Source organism: Mus caroli, unplaced genomic scaffold (assembly GCF_978045245.1).
Source record: "Mus caroli unplaced genomic scaffold, Mus_caroli_1 scaffold_9, whole genome shotgun sequence".
Classification (NCBI taxonomy): Eukaryota; Metazoa; Chordata; class Mammalia; order Rodentia; family Muridae; genus Mus; species Mus caroli.
The window spans coordinates 17,273,777-17,298,572 of record NW_028227264.1 but is presented as its reverse complement, the minus strand read 5'-3'; the positions used below and the strand labels follow the sequence as shown (position 1 = coordinate 17,298,572).

Below are 24,796 nucleotides of genomic sequence, written 5' to 3'. Positions count from 1 at the left end.
TAAGTGGTTTCTATATCAAACCCTGCTACGGACAGCATCACTGCCATTTACAAATAGCACTTTCAAGAGCGATATTCCCCAGACCATAATACAAACATTAGGTATTAGTCCTACTCATCTTTGCAGAGCAGCGCAGCTCTGCTGTGTGGAACATATACATGAGCTACACGTTGGGTTTGGTATGGAGATGAGTCCTATCGGCACTGACCCACACTGTGCGGGATGCATACACACCAACTAGCTGCCTGGTTTCAGTGATTCTCGGCCTATGGGAGAAACTTCCAGAGCTAGGGAGACAGTTCATACAGGTAGTAAAGGCACTGCACTAGCCGTAGAGATTTTAAAGGAGCAAAGCAATGTGGACCAGCTTGAACTGGACACAACAAGTGCTTTACTGCAGAACAACATGAAGAGTTTGGAGTTTGGTGGTTTATGCCAAAAGTTGGCTAATGTTTTCTGTAATGGGCCTGATAGTTAAATATTTTAGGTTTTACAGGCCAAACCATTCAGTTCTGCTATTGGAGCATGGAAGCCTTAGCTACAAATGAGACCATGGCTGTTGTCTAACAAAACTTTATTGATAAAACAAGCAAAGGTCCCTACTTGGCCAATGAACGTAACTTATCAAGCCTTATTCAGTCACCTTTGGTTTTCTTCATTTGGGGACGTGCAGCTTCATTTGGTTTTTGAGAAATGGCCTACCTGTGTGCCTTAGGGTGACCCCACACTCACTACAAAGCACAGACTTTCCCTGAACTCAGGTTTTTCTTGATCCGGCCTCCCGAGTACAAGGATTACAGGCGTGTGTCACCATGGCTAGACTTTATTATTTTCCAAGATTTAAAATAAGACTGTCATCATCATCTCAGGCCAGGTGAGCCCTCCCCCACCCTAGCTACCCTATCTCTACTCCAGCAAGAAGGGCTTTGTGCTCTTGGCTCTAAATGCATTTCTAGTAAGCCACTGCTCACCTCACACCACACCACCACTGGCTGTCCCCCTTCCCATCTGACTGCAAATTATTCAAGAGGACTTGCTAGCTTCACCACCTACATAGCTCTAGCAGAACAGGACTTAATATGGTACACAGCTGGTGCTCAATAAATGCCACTGACTTGAGCTGGGTACATGGGTGATGCCAGGCAAACTGTGGAGCTGGCTGGGTTGTTCCTCGGTTTGTCACCCTTTCTCTATAGAGGAGGAAGCCAGGTAAAGGTGACAGTCTTTGAAGTTACAGAGCAGAACCAGCAATCACCAGATGGCGGGAGGTATGCTATGTACACGCCATGAGTCACAAGAACTGTAAGGATGGGCTGCCAGGCCTAATTAACAAGGGCTAATTCGATGTAAAACAGATCTGTTGAGGTGGAATGGAAATGCAGAGCAACTACAGCGGATGGACTGTTGAAGAAGGCAGCAGTAAGTCAGGAGCACCTTGCTGACGAGTGCTTTAGTGGTTGAATATTAAGCGTTTAGAGCTTTGAGAAGGTATTGATTGGAAAGACATGAGTCAGCTGCTTCATCTCGCTTGCTTCTATTCAATCACTCCTGAGGTAACAGGTAGCTCTACCTGGGAAACTAAAATTATCTGTGACTCACTACTCTACCAGTTCATGCTCTAACAAAACCAACTACAGTCCTTGCAAAAGCAACAGGATATTGCACAACCCGCCTGCAGAAGTCTGTTTGTTGTCTCCCATTTCCATGGGGGTGGGGGTGGTGGTGGTGGTGGGGACAAACAGTAGTAAACAGAATTTGGCCTGAATGTTGAATGAGTCTAGAGACCTGGACTTCTAGACGACAAAGTTTCAAACACTTAACTGCTGACATTCGATTCTGACCCATAACCTTATTTCTAATCCCCAGGAGAGAGCACTTTTTTTTTTTCTTTTTCTGAGTCATTGGCATTATGACAAAGTTTTAGAACTGAACTGGTTTGTCACTGTGACCTCACAAACATAATTGCACCAACAGTAACCTTGGGGGAAAATTTAATGAATTTCCTATTTGTATGTCATCATTAATTGGAGTTCAGGGTGTAGCCTGGTTGATGTCCTGCAGAGCTTGGATCCACAGATCCTGGTAACACAAAGGTCAGGAAGCCATCTTACAGCCTTAACCAAAAGGTCAGCCAGCGGGAAGACCTCTACACGGCTCCCTTATAGCCACATGCTGACTCCAGGCCACAGTTCACATTTACCCTGGAGTCACAAGCATGGGGTCAGCTCAAGGATCTAACGATGGTGAGGTACTGTTCACAGCAGGCCGAGAGGCTGAAGGCTGAGTCTTTATAACAAAGAATGGTTCTTGAAATGTTTTTCAAATTTAAATTATGATTTAATTTAATAAAATATGCTATGAATATCTCAGAAGCGAGTCTTCTAAGTACACCAAGTGGACCAGGGAGCCTTACCTTACTCCCCTGACAGAGGAAGCACCGAAGTTCCACTCATGTATACCTTTCTGAAACACAGGAGAAGATGAGGAACAATAAATGGAAAAAAAATCATAAAATCATTTAATATTATTATTTTTTAAAAACAAAGTTGTTTTCCTGATGTATAGCTCCTCACGAGGAGATCATCTGACTGAGCCCACGAGGGTGATGTTTATTTAATAACATCTGTACTTCAAGACAACAGCTTTCAAAAAGCCTGCAAGAATTACTGTCATGAAATTTAAACTTTGATTTTAGTTGTAACTACTGTGCTTTAATTTTAAGTAAACACCAGAACGAAACAAAGCAACAACCAAGTGATCAGGGTAGCTGAGAGGCTATGGTAGCACAGTGGCTCCAGTGAATAAGCTCACATTCCTTTGGGCTAGCTGCCAGCTACCTTCCTTGCACTTGTGTGTTTGAGTTCACATGTATGGGGTTTGGAAGCACACGCGTGCAAATGCATGTGGCGGCCTCGGGACAACCTCGCCTGTCCTTCCTGATTTCTCCAGTGTGGTGCAGCTTTGCTCTTGGGCCCCACGGGCAGCTGTTTCCATGTCCCCAGGTTTGGGAGTGAGTGTGGGTGCACACGCTCCACTCCTGGGCTTTTAAAGTGCTGGTTCTAAGACTGGAACTCCGTCTCCACGCTTCTATGAAGCACATTACTGACCAAGTCATCTCCCCAGACTTAGCATATCTTTTCTGAGAGAGAAAATCAATCTGTATAGCCCAGGCTGGCCATGAACTTGCCATTGTTCGGTCTCAGCTTCTTGAGTGCTAGGATTCCAGAAGTACACCCCACAGCCAGCTTGGAACTAACTTTAGGTAGAAATTTCAACAAAACCTCTGTATCTTTTTATTTTTCATAAATTAATACGTGTGTATGTGTGTGTGTCAGAGTGTATCTGCATGTAGACTGTCCATTACAGCTCAAAGGAATTATTACATAATTTATGCAAAACTTAATATGCTAATAATGTTTGGACATAAAAATTTGATTATTATGTGACACATGAGTGATTCATAGAATTCATGTTTTAAAAACTTAAAATTTATCTCTCAACCATGACTAAAATATCCTAATTATTATCAAATAATTGTTCTGCAATCATTTTCCCTACATCTCCCAGACTGACATATATGTACAAGGTGAGCTTTTTACCTTAGCCTTCCTACCTGGTTTGGTGTGGGGCCTGCGTGCTAGTTCAGCTGGCCATGCGCTATACCCTGGCTTTCAGTCCTTCCACTTAGCAATAGCTAATTCCTTAATCACCTGCTCCCTGACTGAAGAAGGCGGCCAGATACTCTGCCATCAACATCAGTTTGGGATTTTATTCAGTTTTCTATCAGCTTTATTCAGAACATCCACACAGTTTTTTTTTTTTGTTTGTTTTGTTTTGTTTTGTTTTGTTTTGTTTTGTTTTTAAAGCTTTTCTAGACAGTCCTATAAAAATGAGCCAACAGGATTCAGTTTCTTTTTGAACTTGCCGATCAGATGCTGAAATCCAATGGACTTCCTTTACAAGGCTCCAGTAGATGGTTCTTTATTTAGGAGTCTGACAGCCAATTGGAGCGAACTTATCCATCTACAGAACTCTGTCTGTAAGAGCGAAGACCCAGCGGATGACTCTGAACTTACACTAGGCAATGAACAATGTCTCAAGCTCATCTACTAAACCAGCGAGTGGCCTTCCATCTTGTGACTGACAACAGTGACAAGACTGTCACCCATGCCATCACCAACTAACACCCATGCCAGAGCCTGCCTGGGATTCTTTAGATGTCGTTCCTGCTTGATCTCTTCCTTCAATAACAGCGAAACTACCCTAATTATTTTCTTAATTATTTTTTTACCCTCTGTAAAAGTTATAACAGACATTGAAAAACTCATCAAATGTTTGACCACAGCATGCAATTAATAGTATGATATGTAAAACAACCATGAAAAGAGCCCCTTCCCCACTGCTCTGAGGTTGTGGCCTTGTCCTGGCTAGTGAAACAGAAGCTGAGCTTTGCAGCTTTGAGGTGGTCTAGAACTCTTCTCTTGGCAAAAGCAACCCAAAAACCTACAATCTCTATCCACAACTCCTATGTCTTTCCTAGGGCCATCCAACCAGGAGTGCGGATAGGCCCTCTCAAGTTTGATGCAAACTATTAAAAAACCAGTGTTTAGTGCACCTTACTGGGATTTGAGCAAATTCTGTTGTGAGTTCCAGGGAGGGAGGGCAATGCAGAAAGGCCTAATGGGGAGCTGAGGCAATGACTAGGTCACTAAAGCACTTACCCTGCAAACACAGCCCCGAGTTTGATTCCTTAGAACCCATGTAAAAATGCCAGGGAGTGGCAGGCCCCATGCAATCCCTGAGTGGGGCAGAGGCGGGAAGTCAACCATTCTGTCCTACCTGGTGAATCCAAGGCCATTCAGTGACCCTGTCTCAAAAGGGTCAGCACTCATGAAGATGCCACCTGAAGTTGTCCTCAGCCTTCACACACACGCACATATGCATGTGCACCTGGACATATACATACATGCATGTGTGCACATGTACTTGCACACATCGGTGAACCAGTAAACCGATGAAAATGTGTGTATACATTTAAATTAAGAAAAAGAAAGGCCACATATAAAGGAACCAATACTAGACAGCAGCAAATTAAAACAGCAGCCTTCGGCCTCTGCTCTCAATCTCATATTCGCTCCTATTGTCTGTCAACATGAGGTCAAAATGTCTACATAACTGTGTGACCCAGACTTCGCTGCTGACCTATATCTGACTCAAACGCACAGTGCAGCCTTACCTCTGCAGTCTGCCGCTGAGCTGTTGCCCAAGACCATGGTTGGGCTGGGACTGGGAATGAGAGCAGAGCAGGCTGGGTGGCAAGTACACACAGCTCTAAAGTGGCACTGGGAGAAACCAAGGAGGGGTTCCTCAATAGACCAGGCTGGTTTGGTAGGAAAAGAGCAGACCATTTCCCGAGTATCTGGTTCCCCGAAGGCTGCTCTGCCTGGACACATCTCACTACAGTACTCTTAAGTTCAAAGCCTAAGCTGCAGCCACTGCACTGGAGGAGGCCCGACCGTCACGGCTAGCAGGGACTCACCACAGGGAGGCACTGGTGAGCTGCAGAGTAAGAACCAGGATCCAGAGATGCAGAGCCGGGAGAGGTTAATTAGCCCCAGCAGACCCCACACCATGGGGTCTGTTTGTTTGAACAACAGCAAAGAAGCACCGTTTTCTAGGAACTGATCCACCCCAAATTCCACGCCCTGCCCAGGGCAGGAATAAGAAGTAGGAGTTAGCAGTGAAAGTGGTAGTAATAATTTAATAATTATACTGTCAGGCCTTATTGCTTACCTGAGGTAACAGCCATTCCTCCCTTGTCACTTCTCCCTAGCTAACAGTAACAACAGGGCTTTTGGATTTGTTGTTGTTGTTATTGTTCAGGATTTGCTGGGGCAGGGAATTTCGTCTAAACTGGCCATGATAAGTTCAAGTTCCTTACAGGTAGGTGGCTGGCTTTTGTTATGAAGGTTTGGGCTGGATTCTCCTTTCTGGGATGCTGTCTGTATGAGGCAATGCCTGGAGTAGCTGTTTATGACCATGAGAAGTCAGCCAACAACTTACAGAGAACTCAGCTCAGAACTTGGGTACAAAATCCCCCTCAGAAAGAACCCGTCTCTGAATTTCTCAGGATAGGAAATACCGTTTCCTTCTTGGTTGAGCTGTTTTACTTGGGAGTTATGACCAACACAGCATAAACAGGAAAGACTGACCACCTTGAACTGGGTAAGAATCCTTCACACAGTTATCTTGGCCACTCTACATGGCCACTGCTAAGAGCTGGGCTAAGAGAGCGCAGGCAGCCTTTGGGTGCTGAAGGGTCCCTGCCAACCACGCTCCTGATTGAGAAGCCACACCACAGGCTAAAAACACAGGTTGCTTAAATTTCAACCCTAAAAGGGAGAGAGAGGGATTTCAAATAACCACACAGAATGCCTTGCACGAGGCTTCTCTCTCTCTAGGATTTTCTTCCACGATACACTCAGGTACTGACTGGAAACAGCAAACGCCCAAAGGGAACAGGTACAGGGCTGGGATTCATTAACTGTGCCTCATGCAGTAAGGCAGTTCTTCAAGATTTGGACTGAATGGATGTCTACAGAGAATCAACTTACAACCCAGAGGGACGCTGGTTTGCAAAAGCTGACGCCTTGGTACATGGACTATTTTACTCTGACCACTACAGGGGATGGGATACCACAGGTGCCGCCCACACACGTCAAGAGACAGTGGGAGAAGCAGAGGGGTGGCTTAGGAGTTAGAGCATCCACAGAGAGGCCAGGCTTATTCCCTGCACCTACAGGATGTCTCACGGACATCTATAATTCCAGTTCTGATGGATCCCGGGCCCTCTTTGGATCTTTGTAGGCCCCCAAAATACATACGTTGCATATACATGCATGCAAGCAAAATAAAATAACTTTTTTTAAAGAACACAGAAGTAGATGGTGGCTAATTCACAGCCTAAGCTAATAACCCTTCCTCACATACCCATTTATATCTTAACACATGCATTTCTTAGCATACTGTAAAAATTGTCAGAGAGAATAAAAACATCCACACCAGACCCACTTAACAGAGAACCCTTCTGAAAGAGCAAACAAAACATCTAGTTGGAAGAAGTACTGTTTCCAAAATTCTCTGGCTCCGTCCTTGTTCTCTTCCTGTCTTCCAAAATCCATTGGCTCTGCACTCATTCTAGGACTGTGTTCATCGCTAATTCCTTTAGTCGCATTCTGTTCCAAGTGTCCCTGGGTAACCTTGCTCTTTCCGGTTAAGCCTCTGAAGATCTCTCCTAGTCTTGCTCCCCACCCAGTATAAGACCATGTCTGCATCTACTTCAGAGTGTTGTAAACAAGGCAGTGCACTTCAAAGAGGTATGATTAGAACACACATTGATTATGCCCGGGATTGTCTGAACAAACTGTATCTCTGTAGGTGCTTGTAGGTCATCAGTTCCAAGTGTCCGGGTCCAAAATGAACCTCCCCCAGAATTCACCTTTCCCTTCTAGGTGAAACCTAGAACTTGCTGGTGTTATCACTCTTAGACTTTGAACCACTAACACTTAATAGTTCCATTTAGTTAATCTTCCTAATGACATTATACATTTTTTCCCCTTTTCTTTTCAAGTGACCCGCCACTCTGCAGCTGCAACCCCCCTTTCCTGCTCTAGGTTCCTTGACTACTTCATTTCTGGTTCTTTCCTTTAGCAGCCTTTTTCCTGTCCCTCCAGGGTCCAAGATTCCCAAACTCTTATGTCAAGCTGAGATATGTCTTATAGTCACAGTGGTAACATCACTGACGGAAGTTCTGTGCATTTAGCCCTGTGCTGGGGGACTCCTGGTAATTATCACATGCACTCTCCTATAAGTTATTGTCTTTTCTTCATGTAAGGAGGCTACAGGAAGAGTTATCTGGATGGCCCAGGTCACTCAGCAAGCAACAGGTAATACAAGCTTTTCCACCTTCGCAGCAGCTTCACTCTGACCCTATCCTGGCTATTCTATGCTGTCTTCTTGCCAGCCCTTAGACTTTAAGTGGCTTCAATGACAGACAGCACATGTCTAAATTCTCTTTCCTCATTCAGGAAACAAATTGTGATTTTTTATCACCCTGCCTACCAATATATTTGCCACTGCCATCATCACCTCTCCCTGGTAAGCAGGAAAGGCTCCTATCGACCCTGAACACCCCAGGCTCACACTTGCTTACACTGCCTCCGTGGGACTTTGCTCTCTTCTTCCAAGCCGAGGTCATTCTTTTCCCTTTTCTCTTCCAGTCCTGCTCCAAACCAAGGCCCAGACTCCGAGTCCTTCCAGAAGCTTCCAAAAGAAGCTTATTGATCCTCACTGAACTTCATCGACCAAAGGTCCACAAGGTCTTCCCCAGAAGCCAGCATGGTCCCACAAGCCACAGAACTCCTCATAGGGAGGAAGCGGCAGGCGTTTCATCACATTATTCCTCACAGGCCTCCTCAGGTGTCACAGAACGCTCGCTCCAAGGGAGGGCTCAGTTATATACTAGAAATGCTACTGACGTGGTGTCTGCCAGTCTCTCCTCACAAAGAACACAGAGAATGCCTTAGCTGTCAGAAAGTTCTCACCAAGGCAGGTCCCTTTATGGATAAGTTAGTACTATAAAAAAGACAATAGTACCTTTTGGAATTTTCTACATTAAGGGCTAGATAGCTGGGCCTCATAACACCACTCCTAGTGGCCGATATTAGCTCGTATAAGATGTATTTTGTCGTGTGAAGATCCTTTAGTTATTATAACCTGTTAGTGGGCAAACTATAAAAGTCTAGTGCAGCTAGTCCACAGTTGTCTCATGAACATGGTAGTGGAGCCAGCACTCCACAGGTTGGATCTGAAAAGGTCACAGTTCTGAGAGAAGCCATTTGGAGGCAGATGCACAGACATCCTTTTGAAAATGGATAACTGCACACTCATTGGGTGGTTTCATGCTATCCAGCCTGTAGCCTGTCTGCCTAAACACTACCCCTTATCAGACTTAACAGGACCGAATGTATTCAAACATACAATAACTTAAAATATCAGGACAATCAGAATCAGGGTGCTGCAGGGCAGCTGTCTGGTTTCTGTGACAGGTGACTTGCTAATGTTTTGATAGACAGGGCCTGGGCATGATTGACAGCTGGGAAAGGCTTATCCCAGCTGATGTGAATACCTCAGTGCATAAGTTATTCTTCCTGTATTATAAACATGCTGTACGGCTGGGCCTGCTTAGCCTCCGACACTGGTGGTTCATGCATGTGAGTTCTGACGAGTCAGGTGGGACACACAACAGAAATCCAGATTTTAATCCAGTTCTTGTCGCCCAAGTGCCAAGGATCAAAGGTGCCATCCTTTGAAAACTACCATCCCTAGGAGCCCAACTTAGTCATAACGTCAAGGAAACAATGATTCTTCATCATTGGCTACAACTGAGACATTTGGAATGCGCACAGCCCTTTATTAAACTTGTTCCCAACCACAGCTGCACATCAGACTCACATGGCGATTTTCCTATCAATGTATGTGCTGACTCACTCTAACAATGCACAAACTTATAGTTATTCTGCAGGCTCACACAACAGGTAGCTCAATGTGTGTCCTAATGGATACTTACAGTCCCCCAAATGATACTCTCACATTGTTAAAAGCATAAAGCAAGGCTAAATTCTCAGGTCTGAAAATTAGGGGTCAGCTCTAATTAAAAAAAAAAAAAAAGCAGTCATTTTATAATTGTTGTTATTATCCTTAAAATATTTGTGGTGCTCATTAGAATAAAGGGCTCTGTGATGTGCACTCTCTGCATCACTTCATATAAATCTTTAGATCAAAAGCGAGGGAGGGAAGGGCTTCTTTTAGCTCAGGTTGGCCTGAAATTCACCATGTGGCTGAAGATGGCCTTGAATTTATGATTTTCCTGCCTATACCTCCCAATACCTGGGTTTACAGACACAGCAATAATGTCTGCTCACAACAACAACAAAAAACAACAAATTATAATTGAAAAGAAATAATAATAAATACTTTATCATCATCTTCCCTTGTACAAATGAGGACACTGTGGCTTAGGAAATTCATGTTGCATAAGAACAGTGATAAAATCTAAATATATTCAAGTCTATTAACTTACAGTTTTGCAAACTCATACCCAGTTTGTGCATTATTTTTACCTTGTCACCACTGTATACATCTGTAGGTCTCCCTCAGTAGTTTGTCACCACTGTATACGCCTGCAGGTCTCCTGCATTGGTTTACTAGTCACCACTGTATACATGCCTGCAGGTCTCCTGCATTGGTTTACTAGTCACCACTGTATACGCCTGCAGGTCTCCTGCATTGGTTTACTAGTCACCACTGTATACGCCCGCAGGTCTCCTGCATTGGTTTACTAGTCACCACTGTATACGCCTGCAGGTCTCCTGCATTGGTTTACTGCCTCCCAAGGAAGAAAGTAAGTCTCATGAGAGGAGGAGTTTATCTTGCCTGGCACAGAGTAAGTGCTCATCAAACAGCTATCCAGGGAACAAGTGAATGAGTCATGCTTAAAGAAAACTGAAACAGTAGTTTGGAAACCAATTATAACACAAAAAGTCCCTCAAATAACCTTTCCCCCAAGACTTCTCTAATACAGTGCTTCCCCTGTTGCATGGGCAGGTCCTGCACATTTCTGCTTTTTAGAGTACTTGAGTTAGTGTTAGAACTGATAAAAATCACACCTGTAATCTCACTATTTGACACTGAGGCTGGAAGATTGAAATTTAGAGGTCAGCCTAGCCTACATATAGAGACCCTGTCTCAAAACAAAGAAAACCAAAATCAGAATGCACTTCTGACATGCAAAGGTTGACTGCACGCTGCCAGGAGCAGATATGGCAACGGGGGTGGGGGTGGGGTAAGGACTTCCAGGAACCAAATGGAAGTGTATATCCTACCTTATTTTATTCAAACAACACAGAGTCAGTGCTAATCTGAAATTCAGCAGGTATCTAGATAAACATACATTCAGACACAATGATAATTATAGTGGGCCAGTGCAAGCCTACAGGTGCCTTTATTCTAGCAGGCTTCCTACAATTAAGAAACAGGACATTTACAACATAAATTTTAAAATATTATTTCTTTGGCATAATTTTGAAAAATTACCCCTTTTGGACATAATTTGGTTTACAGCATGAATTTCTAAAACAAAGAAAATATCCCAATTTTTAGCACACTTGAAATGGTTATACCATCCACACTATAAATCTGAATTATACCAAGTATATCCTGCTAATTGATAAAATTCATAGCCCCAAATTAGCAATGTCTATCTTACAGCATGTACTTATGGCAAGATAAACAGTCAAACTATTTTTCTTAATTAACACCTTTACTGAGGCGAGACCAGAAGGGCAGAAGGCCTTATCTTAATTGCTCGGTTTACCTTGTCATCAGGGAGAACATGCCAAATAGATATCGTCTTCTCCTCAACTTCATTATTGATAGACAGGTAAGAAGGCTGATAGATTTTGGTTGGCTCTAATATTAATACCTAGAAAAAATAAGGCAAAGAAGTTTGCATTAGAGACAACTGCTACCATAAATCCAGCACCATGTGGAAGAGGCTTATAGGTTCAACTGCTGTAGAAATCATCTTAACTTGGGATGAAGGCCCTAGGATCTTCTGAGTATTTTGTGATATGCACTTATCCCAAGGACCAGCTTTTATTGCTAATGGATTGTAAGTTATATTTCAAGTTCCTTAGTTCAGCTATTCCAGGAGAACATAACAATTGTAAAAAGCTTCACGCTTGTAACTATGGCTCTTATGAGGCAATGATCATTGCAAGTTCAAAGCCAGTCTAGGTTACACAGTGAGTTCCAGGTCAGCCTAGGCTATAACCGAAGACACACCTCATTCCCAGAACTTAGATTAATCATCATGTAATACATATGCTATTTCTATTAAAGTAAATGTGTCAAAAGTGGCAGAAACGTGATGAAGCATTTCTGTACACTGAAAGGCTCTATTTCTAGAATAGGAATTTGGGATTCTCTGCTCTCACACTCTGTCATAAGGAGGTGGAAGGATGGTTTGTAGCCATGAAAATGTATTTATAAATAATTTGTGATTTTGTCGGAAGAGGTTTATATATAATCCAAATCAGATATAGCTATGTGAAATAATAAAAAAAAAATCTTTGCATTGCCTTTGAGATAAAACTGGAATCTTCAATAAGAGATATAACATTTTCTCCTATTTCAGTGATATCTGAAGGGCATGGAATAAGCAAGTTGAGAATCTATATTGAAAAGTTTCATGGAAAAGTTTTATTATTATGAGTATTTTGTGCCAAGAGGGAATGACATCAATATACCATGTACTGCCTAATTTTAAAGTTGTGGTAGTTAGTTTTGTATAGATCCTAAAAGTTAATTTAAAAAAAAAATTGAGGGCTGGTGAGATGGCTCAGTGGGTAAGAGCACCCGACTGCTCTTCCGAAGGTCCGGAGTTCAAATCGCAGCAACCACATGGTGGCTCACAACCATCCGTAACGAGATCTGACTCCCTCTTCTGGAGTGTCTGAAGACAGCTACAGTGTACTTACATATAATAAATAAATAAAATCTAAAAAAAAAAAAAAAAATTGAGACAGGGTTGTGGGTGTTCCAGGCTGACATTGAACTTGCTAGACTTCGACCTTCTGGTCATTTGACTCCACCCTCCAGGTAGAGCACATGCCTCCACCACTGTTTTAGGTGGTGCTGGGGACTAAACCAGGAACTCATGCATACTAGGCAAGCATTTTGCCAACTGGGCTTCATCTCTAGTCCCAAGGCCTATTTTATTTTTTTTAAAGGCAGTCAAGAATGTTTAAAAAGAAGAAGGAAAAGGCCTTACTTCATTACTGAGAACCTGGAATGGTTCTTTGCACTCTGATGAATAAAGTTACTTCCAGAAGTAATCATGAACCAGGCAGGTTTATCAGATAAAACTTGAAAAGAAAAATCCTTCCTAGAGCTCCATTATCAAGAAAGAACAGATTCACAAATGCATCAAAACATGCAATGCAGCCTGAGCAAGGAGGGACAAGAATATGGGTCAGAAAACTGGTTCATGGCCACATACCAGGAATCCAAAATAGTCATTTTCCTTTACGTTTACTATCACAGAATACTTATGTAACTTTATGTACAGAGAAAGGGTACAGGAAAACCTCCAACTTTTCCTTTAGCCTGAGAACAAAACAAAAACAAAAACAAAAACATCTCACAATGATGCCTGAGTTCTGACTCAGGACCACGCCCCTTAGCCGGTAAACCAAGTCTCCAACTCCCGTCAGTCAAGCTCAGAGCTGCTAAGACTGAAGACTGATTTTCAACTGCCAGTAATAGAAATGGTGCTGTCTGGGACCTAGGTAGAAGAGGGGAGAGGGAAGGGGTGGGCAGGATCAGGTGTGGGAAGAGACAGAAGAGAGGCTCAGAGGGCAGGAGAATGAATTGAAATATGCAGCTGCTGGGGTGGGTTTGGGGTGAAGGGAATCTCTAGGAAGTCTCAGAGACCCGGGATGGGGGGGGGGGGCTCCCAGGAGTCAATGTGGGTGACTTTAGCAGAAATGCCCAAGAGTAGGGACGTGGAACCTAAAGAGACCACCTCCAGTGGCTCGACGGAGGGATGAGGACACCAACCCATCCACAAAACTTTCAACCCAACCTGTCTAAAAGAAAGGCAAGAACAAAGATGGAGCAGAGACTGAAGGGATGACTGACCAGTGACTGGCCTAACTTGGGATCCATCCCATGGGTGGGCACCAATCCCTGACACTATTACTGATGCTATGTTGTGCTTGCAGACAGGAGCCTAGCATGGCTGTCCTCTGAGAGGCTCTATCCAACAGCTGACTGAAACAGACCCACAGCCAAGCATTGGATGGAGGTCAGGGACCCCTATCAAAGAATGGGGGGAAGGATTGAAGGAACTGAAGGGGATGGCAACCCCACAGGAAGACCAACAGTGTCAACTAACCTGGACCCCCTGGGAGCTCCCAGAGACTGAACCACCAACCAAAGAGCATACACAGGCTGGTCAGAGGTCCCCAGCACATACACAGCAGAGGACTGCCTTGTCTGGCCTCAGTGGGAGAGGATGTGCCTAATCCTGTAGAGACTTGACGCCCCAGGGCTGGAGGGGCCACCCTCTAACAAAGGCAACAAAGGGAAAATTGGGGGAAAAACTCTGTGAGGTGGGACCAGGAGGGAGGGCAGAATCTGCGATCTAAATAAATATAATAATTAATAATAATAAAAAGAAATGGGGCTGTCATATCTGAGCAAGCCAGTGTTTAAGGTATTTAAACAAGTAATAGATAACAAAAGATAAGGATTCCAAAAGATCTTCCAAGGTTTCTTCACCAACAAAAGAGAATTCTCTGTTCCCCAATTATCTCAGAAAAGCACAGACCGAAATGAACTCCCTCTCCTTATTGTCACCCCAAATGTTCCCAATAGATAAACTCTGAACTAAGCGTTCTCAACTTGGGACAGGGAACAAAACAAGGTTATCGTTGTCTAAAGTTCCTGGAGCCCTGTGACCTGCCCTTGAAATGACAAAACAGAAGGCATCCGTAAGATAGCCACAGAAGGGCTGAGGAATGGATTTAGAGGGAGAGAGGAGGAAAGGAAGGGAGCAGAGATGAGGGAAAGGGAAGAGGTGAGTAAAGAGGAGGTAGGAGGAAGAGAAGAATCAACCAAGAAAAAGGAGGCAGCTGACTGGAGCCTGGCACCCGACCCAGCTCATGTGAGGCCAATGCTCTGGCTTTCACTCCAGCCAACGTTACGACAATTACAACTGTGGACGCCACTCATCTGAGCCAGGAGAGCAGGGCAAGGTCATAAGGCCAGCTGTTAGTGACCAGTGCAAATCTATGTCTCTGTAGAGATGCAGAGCACCAGGCCCCCTCTCTATCTGCATCTCCAGGCTTTGCCAGGTGAAAAGCAAATCTCTTCCAACCCAAAGAGGAGGTGAAGGAGAGAATAAACCAGACTGAGCATAAGTAAACAGGGCCATCCAAATCAATTCCCAAACTCTCCGCCATCTTTGACCAGGTCTAGTTTTGTCTTTTGATTCCTGGATGGCAAAGCAGCAGCTCTGAGAACGAGGAAAACAGAAGCAATCCAGCATACAACTTCCCAGACCAACTTCATAAGTGACGATGTGACCATCCTCATCAGGACCACCAAAGCCCCCACGTATGAGCCACAGAGGATGCTACCTTGAGGACAAGATGTTACAGTGACCGACACAGCACCAGAGGGTTCCTTTCCATCTGGGAAGAAACGTAAGTGGCCAATTCGAGACACAGTGACAATTTACTACCCAAATATGTATGTGTGTATGTATATATACATACATCTCTCTCTCTCTCCCTCATCTCTGCTATTTTATGATTTACATTGTGTGTCTTTTTTCTTTTACATTTACAATATGTTTTCCTTATTTCTGCAACAATATTTTTTGCACTTTCTGCAATGCTTATTCATATATGCAGATACAGGAAGGAAGATAGGCACGTGATTCATTGGAAGTAGTTTTTATGGAAATAGGAACTTCCTGGTAGACTCAGGCTTTCTGGAATTGATGCAAAATAAAGTGTAAGAAAATTCAATTAGTTAGGCAGAGTGATGCACATTTGCTCTGGAGGTTGAGGCAGGATGCAGTCTGAGAACAGCATGATCAACTTGGTAAGACCTGGTCTCAAAAATTAAGAAACAAACAAACTAATAAACAAGCTGTGGTATGGGTCAGTGTTAGAGAGAGGAGGGGTGGGGTCAGTGTTAGAGAGAGGAGGGGCAGGGTCAGTGGTAGAGTGCTGGGGGTGTGGTATCATTGAGAATGCCTGACCCACATTGTCAAGTCCTTGGGTAAATAAGAATTAGAAAACTGCAATTTTGAACTCAGTGTAACAACGAAGCATAGGAAAGCTTTGAGGGTTTTGTTTTTTGTTTTTTGTTTTTTGGGTTTTTTTTGGGGGGGGGGTTCGAGACAGGGTTTCTCTGTATAGCCCTGGCTGTCCTGGAACTCACTTTGTAGACCAGGCTGGCCTCGAACCCAGAAACCCACCTGCCTCTGCCTCCCAAGTGCTGGGATTAAAGGCATGCACCACTACTAGCTTTGAGTTTTCTAGTTACATATTCTGGAGTAGGAGTGAAAGAAATAAGCACAAAACACTCTATTTTAGTCTCTTCAAAAACAGCCACAAATAAAGCATGAGGTTTCAAGAAATGGGATTTCTTGAATGTGTGCACGATAATATAATGTGTGCACGATAATATAATGTGTGTAAGATAATGCAATGTGTGCACAATAATGTAATGTGTGCATGATAATGTAATGTGTATGTGATTGTGTAGTGTGTGCAAAATAACGTAATATGTGCACAGTAACATAATGTGTGCAAGATGATGTAATGTGTGCGTGATAGTGTAATATGGTAAGATAATGTATGTGTAAGATAATGTAATGTGTGCATGATAGTGTAGTGTGTGCACGATAATATAATGTGTGCAAGATAATGTAATGTGTGAATGATAATGCCTATGTGCCTCAGCCTGCCTGTGGAACACAATGCCAATGCCCTACAGTGCTTACTTCAAGACAGCTCAAAGAAACAGACTTTGCAGAGACAGTTGAAGTCCCATGGTTCCTTCCATATCTCATCATTCCTTGTCAAGACAATTTTCCAGAATGTCTGGCAATTCTTATACCCACCAGCAAAATCTAAAATGTTTCTGTCCCCCTACCTTTGCCAATTTTAAAAGTTATACTAATTCGAGTCCAGCAGACCAAAAAGTATTTCTCAACTTAATTTGCATTTTTCTTGCCTACTTAATTAGGCTAATTTCCTTCTCCTATGGTCACCATCTTTAACTTTTACATTAGGCAACATGTCCATTTTATAGCATTTGTAGTAAATACTTTTTCTGCTTCATAGATTTGTATTTTGCATGTTTATGGTAGTTTTTTTTATAAAGATTTTATTTATGATTTATATAAGTACACTGTTGCTGTCTTCAGACACACCAGAAGAGGGTATGAAGTCCCATTACATATGGTTGTGAGCCACCATATGGTTGCTGGGAATTGAACGCAGGATCTCAGGACCTCAGGAAAAGCAGTCAGTAGTCTTAACGGCTGAGCCATCTCTCCAGTCCCTGTGGTAGATTTCGAAAGGAACTCTTTGTTTGTTACATTACAGTTCTACACATGCCAGGCAAGCCCTCTACACTGCGCTACATCCCAGGAGCCTCCATTTTACTGTGTATATAGATATAGGTAGATGTCTGTATGGGCTCATGTATATTTGGGTATGTATGCACATGTAGCATATAGCCAGAAGACATGATCAGGTGTGTTTCCTTGGAAGAGGCCATCCTCCTTAAAAAATTAGTTTTATATATGAGTGTGTTCTGCTTGCATGTTTGTCTATGCACCACATGTGTGCAGTACTCAGAGAGGGCTGAAGAAGGCAGCATGTCTCCAGGAACTGGAATCCCACTGTGAGCCATGGTGAGGGTCCTCTGGAAGAGCAGCCAGTGCTCTTAACCAATGAGCCATACATATCTGCAGCCCTCACCTAAAGGGTCCCACACTGGCTTGGAACTTATCAAGTAGGCTAGGCTAGCTGGCCAGTGAGCCCAAAGGACCTTCCTGTCTCTGTTTCCCCTAGCACTATAACGCCAGTGGATCTGGCGTTTTACAATGGGTTCTCCTGGTGGGACTCTGCCTCTCCTATCTGCACATTGAATACTTTATGGACTGGGCTGTCTTCCCAGCTTGCTTCCTCCTCCATTTTTAAATGAAATCAATTAGGAGGAGACAATATTTTCCTCGAGGAACTATGGGAGCTCTTCTTGCTTTAGAAAGTCTCTAAGAGAGACAAGGTGCCTAGAATGCCAATACTTTTGAAGCTGAGGCAGGAGAATTTCAAGTTTGAAACCAGGTCTAGATACACAGGGGATTCAAGGCCAGTCTGGTATGTAGTAAGGCCTTGTCTTCCCTTCCATAATGGCTGTCTGTCTGTTTGTTTTAAGTCAGGGCCAGGGGTGTCTCTTAGAGGTAGAGTGCTTACTTAGCTTTGATCCTCAGTACAGAAAAGAGGGGAGGGAAGGAGGAGAGGGGAGAGGAGGGGAAGAGAGGGGAGGGGAAGGGAGGGGAGGGGAGGGGAAGGGAGGGGAGGGGAAGGGAGGGGAGGGGAGGGCAAGGGAGGGGAGGGGAAGGGAGGGGAGGGGAGGGGAAGGGAGGGGAGGGGAAGGGAGGGAAGGGAGGGGAAGGGAGGGGAGGGGAGGGTAAGGGAGGGTAAGGGAGGGGAGGGTAAGGGAGGGGAAAGGAGGGGAGGGGAGAGGAAAGAACATTTTAAACTACGTGGCTCTCCCTTCATGTGGCTCTCCCCACCCATGGCTTTCTAGCTCACCAGATCAGCAGCATATCCTCCCCTTCCTCTACCACATTTACTGCACCTCACACAGCACCAGGGGAAGGCAAGCTGCCAGCTTACTCCAAGACTGGGGTTTTCCTATGCTGCACATTGTCTATACTAGGCAACAGAGCGCAGGGCTTCACGAGGAAGTCAGAGCAAAGCATGTTCATTCCCGCACAGCATCCTACAACTAGAAGCTGGGGTTTATAAAAGGAATGGAGAACTGTCACTTCCCATGAGCACAGATGAGATTAGAGAGCTCGAACAAAAGATGTGTCACTTTGATAAGGGAAGTAATTTGTGCAGAGCCAGTTGCTGCTAAGTCCCAGACCAGATGCCATCCCACTACCTTATTACTTTGAACATGGTGGACTGCAAGTGTTGTAGGATGCCTTGACTGTGAACACGGAACCATGCATCCTGTTAAACGGTGTGTGTGTGTGTATGTGTGTGTGAGTGCATTCGTGTGTGTGTGTGTGAGTGTGTGTGCATTCGTGTGTGTGAGTGTGTGTGTGTGTGTGTGCATTCGTGTGTGTGTGTGTGTGTGCATTCGTGTGTGTGAGTGTGTGTGTGTGAGTGTGTGTGCATTCGTGTGTGTGAGTGTGTGTGTGTGTGTGCATTCGTGTGTGTGAGTGTGTGTGTGTGTGCATTCGTGTGTGTGTGTGTGCATTCGTGTGTGTGTGTGTGCATTCGTGTGTGTGAGTGTGTGTGAGTGTGTGTGCATTCGTGTGTGAGTGTGTGTGTGTGCATTCGTGTGTGTGAGTGTGTGTGTGTATGCATTCGTGTGTGTGAGTGTGTGTGTGTGCATTCGTGTGTGTGAGTGTATGTGTGTGTGTGCATTCGTGTGTGTGAGTGTGTGTGTGTGTGTGTGTGCATTCGTGTGTGTGAGTGTGTGTGTGTGTGTGTGCATTCGTGTGTGTGAGTGTGTGTGTGTGCATTCGTGTGTGTGAGTGTGTGTGTGTGCATTCGTGTGTGTGAGTGTGTGTGTGTGTGTGTGCATTCGTGTGTGTGAGTGTGTGTGAGTGTGTGTGTGTGCATTCGTGTGTGTGAGTGTGTGTGTGTGCATTCGTGTGTGTGAGTGTGTGTGTGTGTGCATTCGTGTGTGTGAGTGTGTGTGTGTGCATTCGTGTGTGTGAGTGTGTGTGTGTGTGTGTGTGTGCATTCGTGTGTGTGAGTGTGTGTGTGTGTGTGTGCATTCGTGTGTGTGAGTGTGTGTGTGAGTGTGTGTGCATTCGTGTGTGTGTGAGTGTGTGTGTGTGTGGGGGGGAGTGGAGGGGAAGCTTAGCCAGTATAGTGTTTGCTATGCAAGCATGAAGATTGAGTTTAATCCCAGTAACCACTGAAAGAGTCATGCTTGGTGGTTTGAGCTCATATAATCCCAGTGTTACAGAGCTGGAGACAAGTGAATCCTGGAATTTGTTGGTAGACCATGCTACCCTAATCCCAGTGAAAGACTTTGTTTCAAAACACAAGTGGATAGCTCTTGAGAAATGATATTGAGGATGACCTACGGCCACAAATACACACACACACACACACACACACACACACACACGGAAGAGCAAACACGCACATGCACACGCACATGTGCACACATACACAGGACCTATGGACAACCTACAGACCCCCCCCCACAGAGGTGTATGCATAGTGTGTGTGTGTGTGTGTGTGTGCGTGTAAAGAGAGAGACATATATATGTATGTATATATAGGTATGCCTATAGCTATGTCTGTGTGTTCATGTGCACACACAAACACACACACATACATGACCTATATTCCTTCTCCCACATGGATATGTATACACAATTTGTATGTGTGCATATAGAGAGAGACATATATGTGTACGCATATATATACACATACATATTTGTCTATGTCTATTCTGTGTATCCACGCATACACACACACATACACATGGATGTGTGTACACAATGTGTATGTATATATGTGTGTGTGTGTAAATATATATATAAATATTTATATTATGTATATATAGAGAGAGACACACACACAGACATATATCTTTTGCATATATATGTATGTCTATGCCTATGTCTGTGTGTTTATGTGCACACACACAAACATATACGTCTGCTAGAAACCAGTCACACTGCTTGAAGACCAACCTGCAAGTCACCATTTTCTAGAGTCAAGCACAGGAAGCGATTGCTACATGGGGGTATATGTGACCACAGGGCAACTTTGACCCCCCTGGCTTAGAGTGGTTAAGACAGAATTGCAAAACAAGTGAGCTGATCGCTTGCTCATAGCAATGCTGATAATTCTTAAGACAAAGTAACAAGACTACAGCATCCAAGGAGGACATCAATCTCTCTGGGCTCAAGAGCTGCCTTGACCTAACCAAAGCATGATCTCTTTGCTGCTTTCGAAGTGTGCCTCAGGACACTCAATAAGGAGCAACTCCAATCCTGGCCCCAAGACGTATCCTATTTCTCTGGGTTGGAGGATCCTTGTAGATACGTCAACAAAACTAGGCATGGTGGATGTGCCTGTAATCCCAGCACTTAGGCTGAGGCAGGAGTTCAAGACCAGCTTGGGCTACTTAAGCAGACCCTGTCTCAAAATACATAGCAATAATAAAGCACTAAAAAAATAATAAGTAAGCCAAAAAAAAAAAATCAATCTGTAGAAAAGAATTAAGTGCAGCAAGTTACAGTTATACATGCTAGGACCTAGGGTCTGAAAGTCCCCCGCATCGTGACTGCCAATTCACACTGCCAGAGGCTTCTTAAAAACAGGAAGCAACAGATAACCGAACTCAGATGCACACCAGAGTACTCACTGGGAACCTGACGACAGTAACATCTGTCTTTGTGGCCTCGACCAGGAAATCCATCCAGAAGTCCACGAGTTCCTGCTTAGCCGAGGGCTGCTCTGCGGTCAGTTTCACAAAGTGTTTATATATCAGAATAGTCTCCACGATAGACTTGAGGTACCTGAGAATTCAAGCACAGAAGACAGCACGGACTTAGGACACCTGCTCCCCTCAGCCCTGTGTTTATCCGACACGTGTGTTTTCATTCTCTAAGTACACTTGCACTTATCACTGGGCCTCTGTATTTACTAAACATGCTTTACTTTATGCTGGGAAACGGGGACTTTCACAAAAACTCAACCAAGTAGGCTTTTGAAAGATGAGAAAAGTCAGGTTTAGAAAGCTTAAGTAAGTAAAGTGGACCTGAGGCCAAACATCTCTCTAAACCGTGTTTATTTCACATGCTAGGGGAGCAAACCCAGGCCTTGTGCATGCTAGGTAAATACTTCAACACTGAGCTACATCCCCAACAACTCTTAAGAAGTGTGTGTGTGCCCACGTGAGACTACTCATAACACACAAGTTTTAAATGCCTATATTCAATTTAAAGACAAGGTGAACACATTCATTTTTAAATATGCCTCTTCAAGGAAACTCTCTGAAGTACATCTTCAGGAGAGATTATTTTCCTCTGAGCCACTGAGCGTATTAAGTATTAAACAAATGTCCTCAAACCAAAGAAGACAGATGGTGTCTCAAAAGAAAAAGTTAAGAAAAATGAGGAAGAGGATAATTATGCAAGGCGGTGGCTATGTAAGCAGTTTGCAGGCCACAGACATGGAAGTTGACATTATGTAACATGAGTTATTGTGGGGCTACTTCGGGATGCTGTAGAACGGTGTCTGCCTTCTTGTTAACAGATGCCAGGGTACCTAAACCCAGAGGTCTCTGTATGCACACTTCAGTCTCCACGTCTGCCATCATTAGTGTCGAAAGTTGTTAAGCACGCGTGGCTGAATGTAGCTCATGTCATTTACTCAGAGCCCACTGTGGACACGCATGAGACGAAAGCACAGCCCCGTCCTCAAGTTGCACATGGTGCCGTGGAGACACATATGAAAAGGTGTAATGACACATGAATAAAACCAGTGGGGATGATATCAAAACCAGTAAGGAAAGACATCAACATCGTCAGAGGCATGCCGAAGAACACCAGAAACAAGAAAGTAGGTGGTAGCCAGGCGTGGTGGAGCATGCCTTCAATCCCAGCACTCAGGAGGCAGAGGCAGGAGGATTTCTGAGTTCAAGGCTAGCCTGGTCTACAAAGTAAGTTCCAGGACTGCAAGGGCTACACAGAGAAACCCTGTCTTGAAAAACAAAAACAAAAGCAAGCAAACAAACAAACAAAAGCACTCTCTGTTCTACGCAACTCCTCTGCTACTGTAAAACTGTTTCAAACCAAAAATTAAAAAAAAAATAAAAAAAAAGAAAGAAAGAAAGCAGGTGGTGGTTCAGGGTGGCGGTGTGTTAGGGGATGGCAGCGGTGGCAGCAGTGGCAGTGGTAGAGTGGGGGGGGGGCTAGGGGGTGCTCAGCATGGAAGTCTGAAGTCAGCATCTGAGCTAAGAAGTGATGTGTGAGCATTTCCCCTTTCAGATGAACAACAAAGCTGCATGGGGCATCTTTAGGCAAGTGCTGGATCCGAGCATTTAAAACCACTTGCTGCTCACTGAGTAGCACGGACCTCAGAGCAAAGCAAAGTCTGGGATGGCTGAGAGTGAACCTTGCTTGCCAAACCAAGGAGATGGACTTTACCCCTCCCCTGTGATGACTATTAAACTGGGCTTCTACAGGAAGCAAAGGTCAGGCTTGTATTTTAGAAAGATCAGTGAGGAGATGCTGTGGGTGTGTGGGGGGGGGGGAGGGGGGAACTAGGCAATGAAGACCTGAACATGAAGTCCTGTAAGAGGCTACGAGGGCCTTATTATGGCAGGCAGCTCCTGGGATGTGGCCAGTGAGAGCCTGGCCTCAGACCTGCTCTAGGAAGGGACTTTCTCCACATGGTTGAGAACCTTACACCACATCGGCAACCACACGTGACACAGACTAGAATTAGCATCATTTTTAAAAATGGTCTCAAATGCAGAAGGAATCTTATCTCTACCGTACTGCAGAGACAATAATGAGACTTGGATATCTTCCAAAGACAGCCTGGGATTTACAAAACACACATATGGGAGACACTCCAATGTGTCTACCACACCAGGAGTGAATGGGAGTGAAATCCAAGAATAAGAATTCACAGACAGAGACTGGATCATGAAAGAAACAAAGCGAGGGCCACAGGCCTCATCCGGCCGGATCAGCACCGGGGTAGCGGGAGCACAGGGTTGCCTGACACCCACCAGCTACCCACGACCCCCGCCGCAGGATTTTGGGACTGCTGGTGAATGGAACACAGCTTCTGCTCCAATCCAATTGCGCGGGAACTGAGACTGCATTAGTTAGGGAAGCAGAAACCGGCCCGAGTAGGGCCACAGGCCTCATCCGGCCGGATCAGCGCCGGGGTAGCGGGAGCGCAGGGTTGCCTGACACCCGCCAGCTACCCACGACCCCCCCGCCACAGGATTTTGGGACTGCTGGTGAGTGGAACACAGCTTCTGCTCCAGTCCAATCACGCGGGACCTGAGACTGCTCTGGTTGGGGAGAGAGAAATCCGGCCTACATAGGGCCACAACCCTCTTCCGGTCAGAAAAGCACCGGGGCAGCTGGGGCGCAGGGTCTGCTGACACTCGCCAGCTATCCACAACACCCGCCACAGGATCTTAAGACTTCTGGAGAGTGGAACACAGCTTCTGCTCCAGTCCAATCACGCGGGACCTGAGACTGCTCTGGTTGGGGAGAGAGAAATCCGGCCTACATAGGGCCACAACCCTCTTCCGGTCAGAAAAGCACCGGGGCAGCTGGGGCGCAGGGTCTGCTGACACTCGCCAGCTATCCACAACACCCGCCACAGGATCTTAAGACTTCTGGAGAGTGGAACACAGCTTCTGCTCCAATCAAATTGCGCGGGACCTGAGACTGCATTAGTTAGGGAAGCAGAAACCGGCCCGAGTAGGGCCACAGGCCTCATCCGGCCAGATCAGCGCCGGGGTAGCGGGAGCGCAGGGTTGCCTGACACCCGCCAGCTACCCACGACCCCCGCCGCAGGATTTTGGGACTGCTGGTGAGTGGAACACAGCTTCTGCTCCAGTCCAATCACGCGGGACCTGAGACTGCTCTGGTTGGGGAGAGAGAAATCCGGCCTACATAGGGCCACAACCCTCTTCCGGTCAGAAAAGCACCGGGGCAGCTGGGGCGCAGGGTCAGCTGACACTCACCAGCTACCCACAACACCCGCCACAGGATCTTAAGACTTCTGGAGAATGGAACACAGCTTCTGCTCCAATCCAATTGCACGCGGGACCAGAGACTGCATTAGTTAGGGAAGCAGAAAACCGGCCTGAGTAGGACCACAGGCCTCTTCCGGCTGGACCAGCACCGGGATACCGT

The 24,796-nt window shown here is 45.0% G+C and overlaps 1 protein-coding gene across 1 annotated transcript in view; it reads right to left on the bottom strand.

Moving 5' to 3' along the window:
* The window catches only part of Map3k5 (mitogen-activated protein kinase kinase kinase 5), a 208,895-nt gene that overhangs the window by 62,963 nt on the left and 121,136 nt on the right, over positions 1–24,796 (bottom strand). Inside the window, exons 10-12 of the mRNA XM_021174435.3 lie at positions 21,274–21,427; positions 11,435–11,542; positions 2,414–2,463 (exon numbers count right to left, since the gene is read on the bottom strand). Of these exons, the coding sequence (XP_021030094.1) occupies positions 2,414–2,463; positions 11,435–11,542; positions 21,274–21,427 (312 nt within the window). The remainder of the gene's footprint in view (positions 1–2,413; positions 2,464–11,434; positions 11,543–21,273; positions 21,428–24,796) is intronic.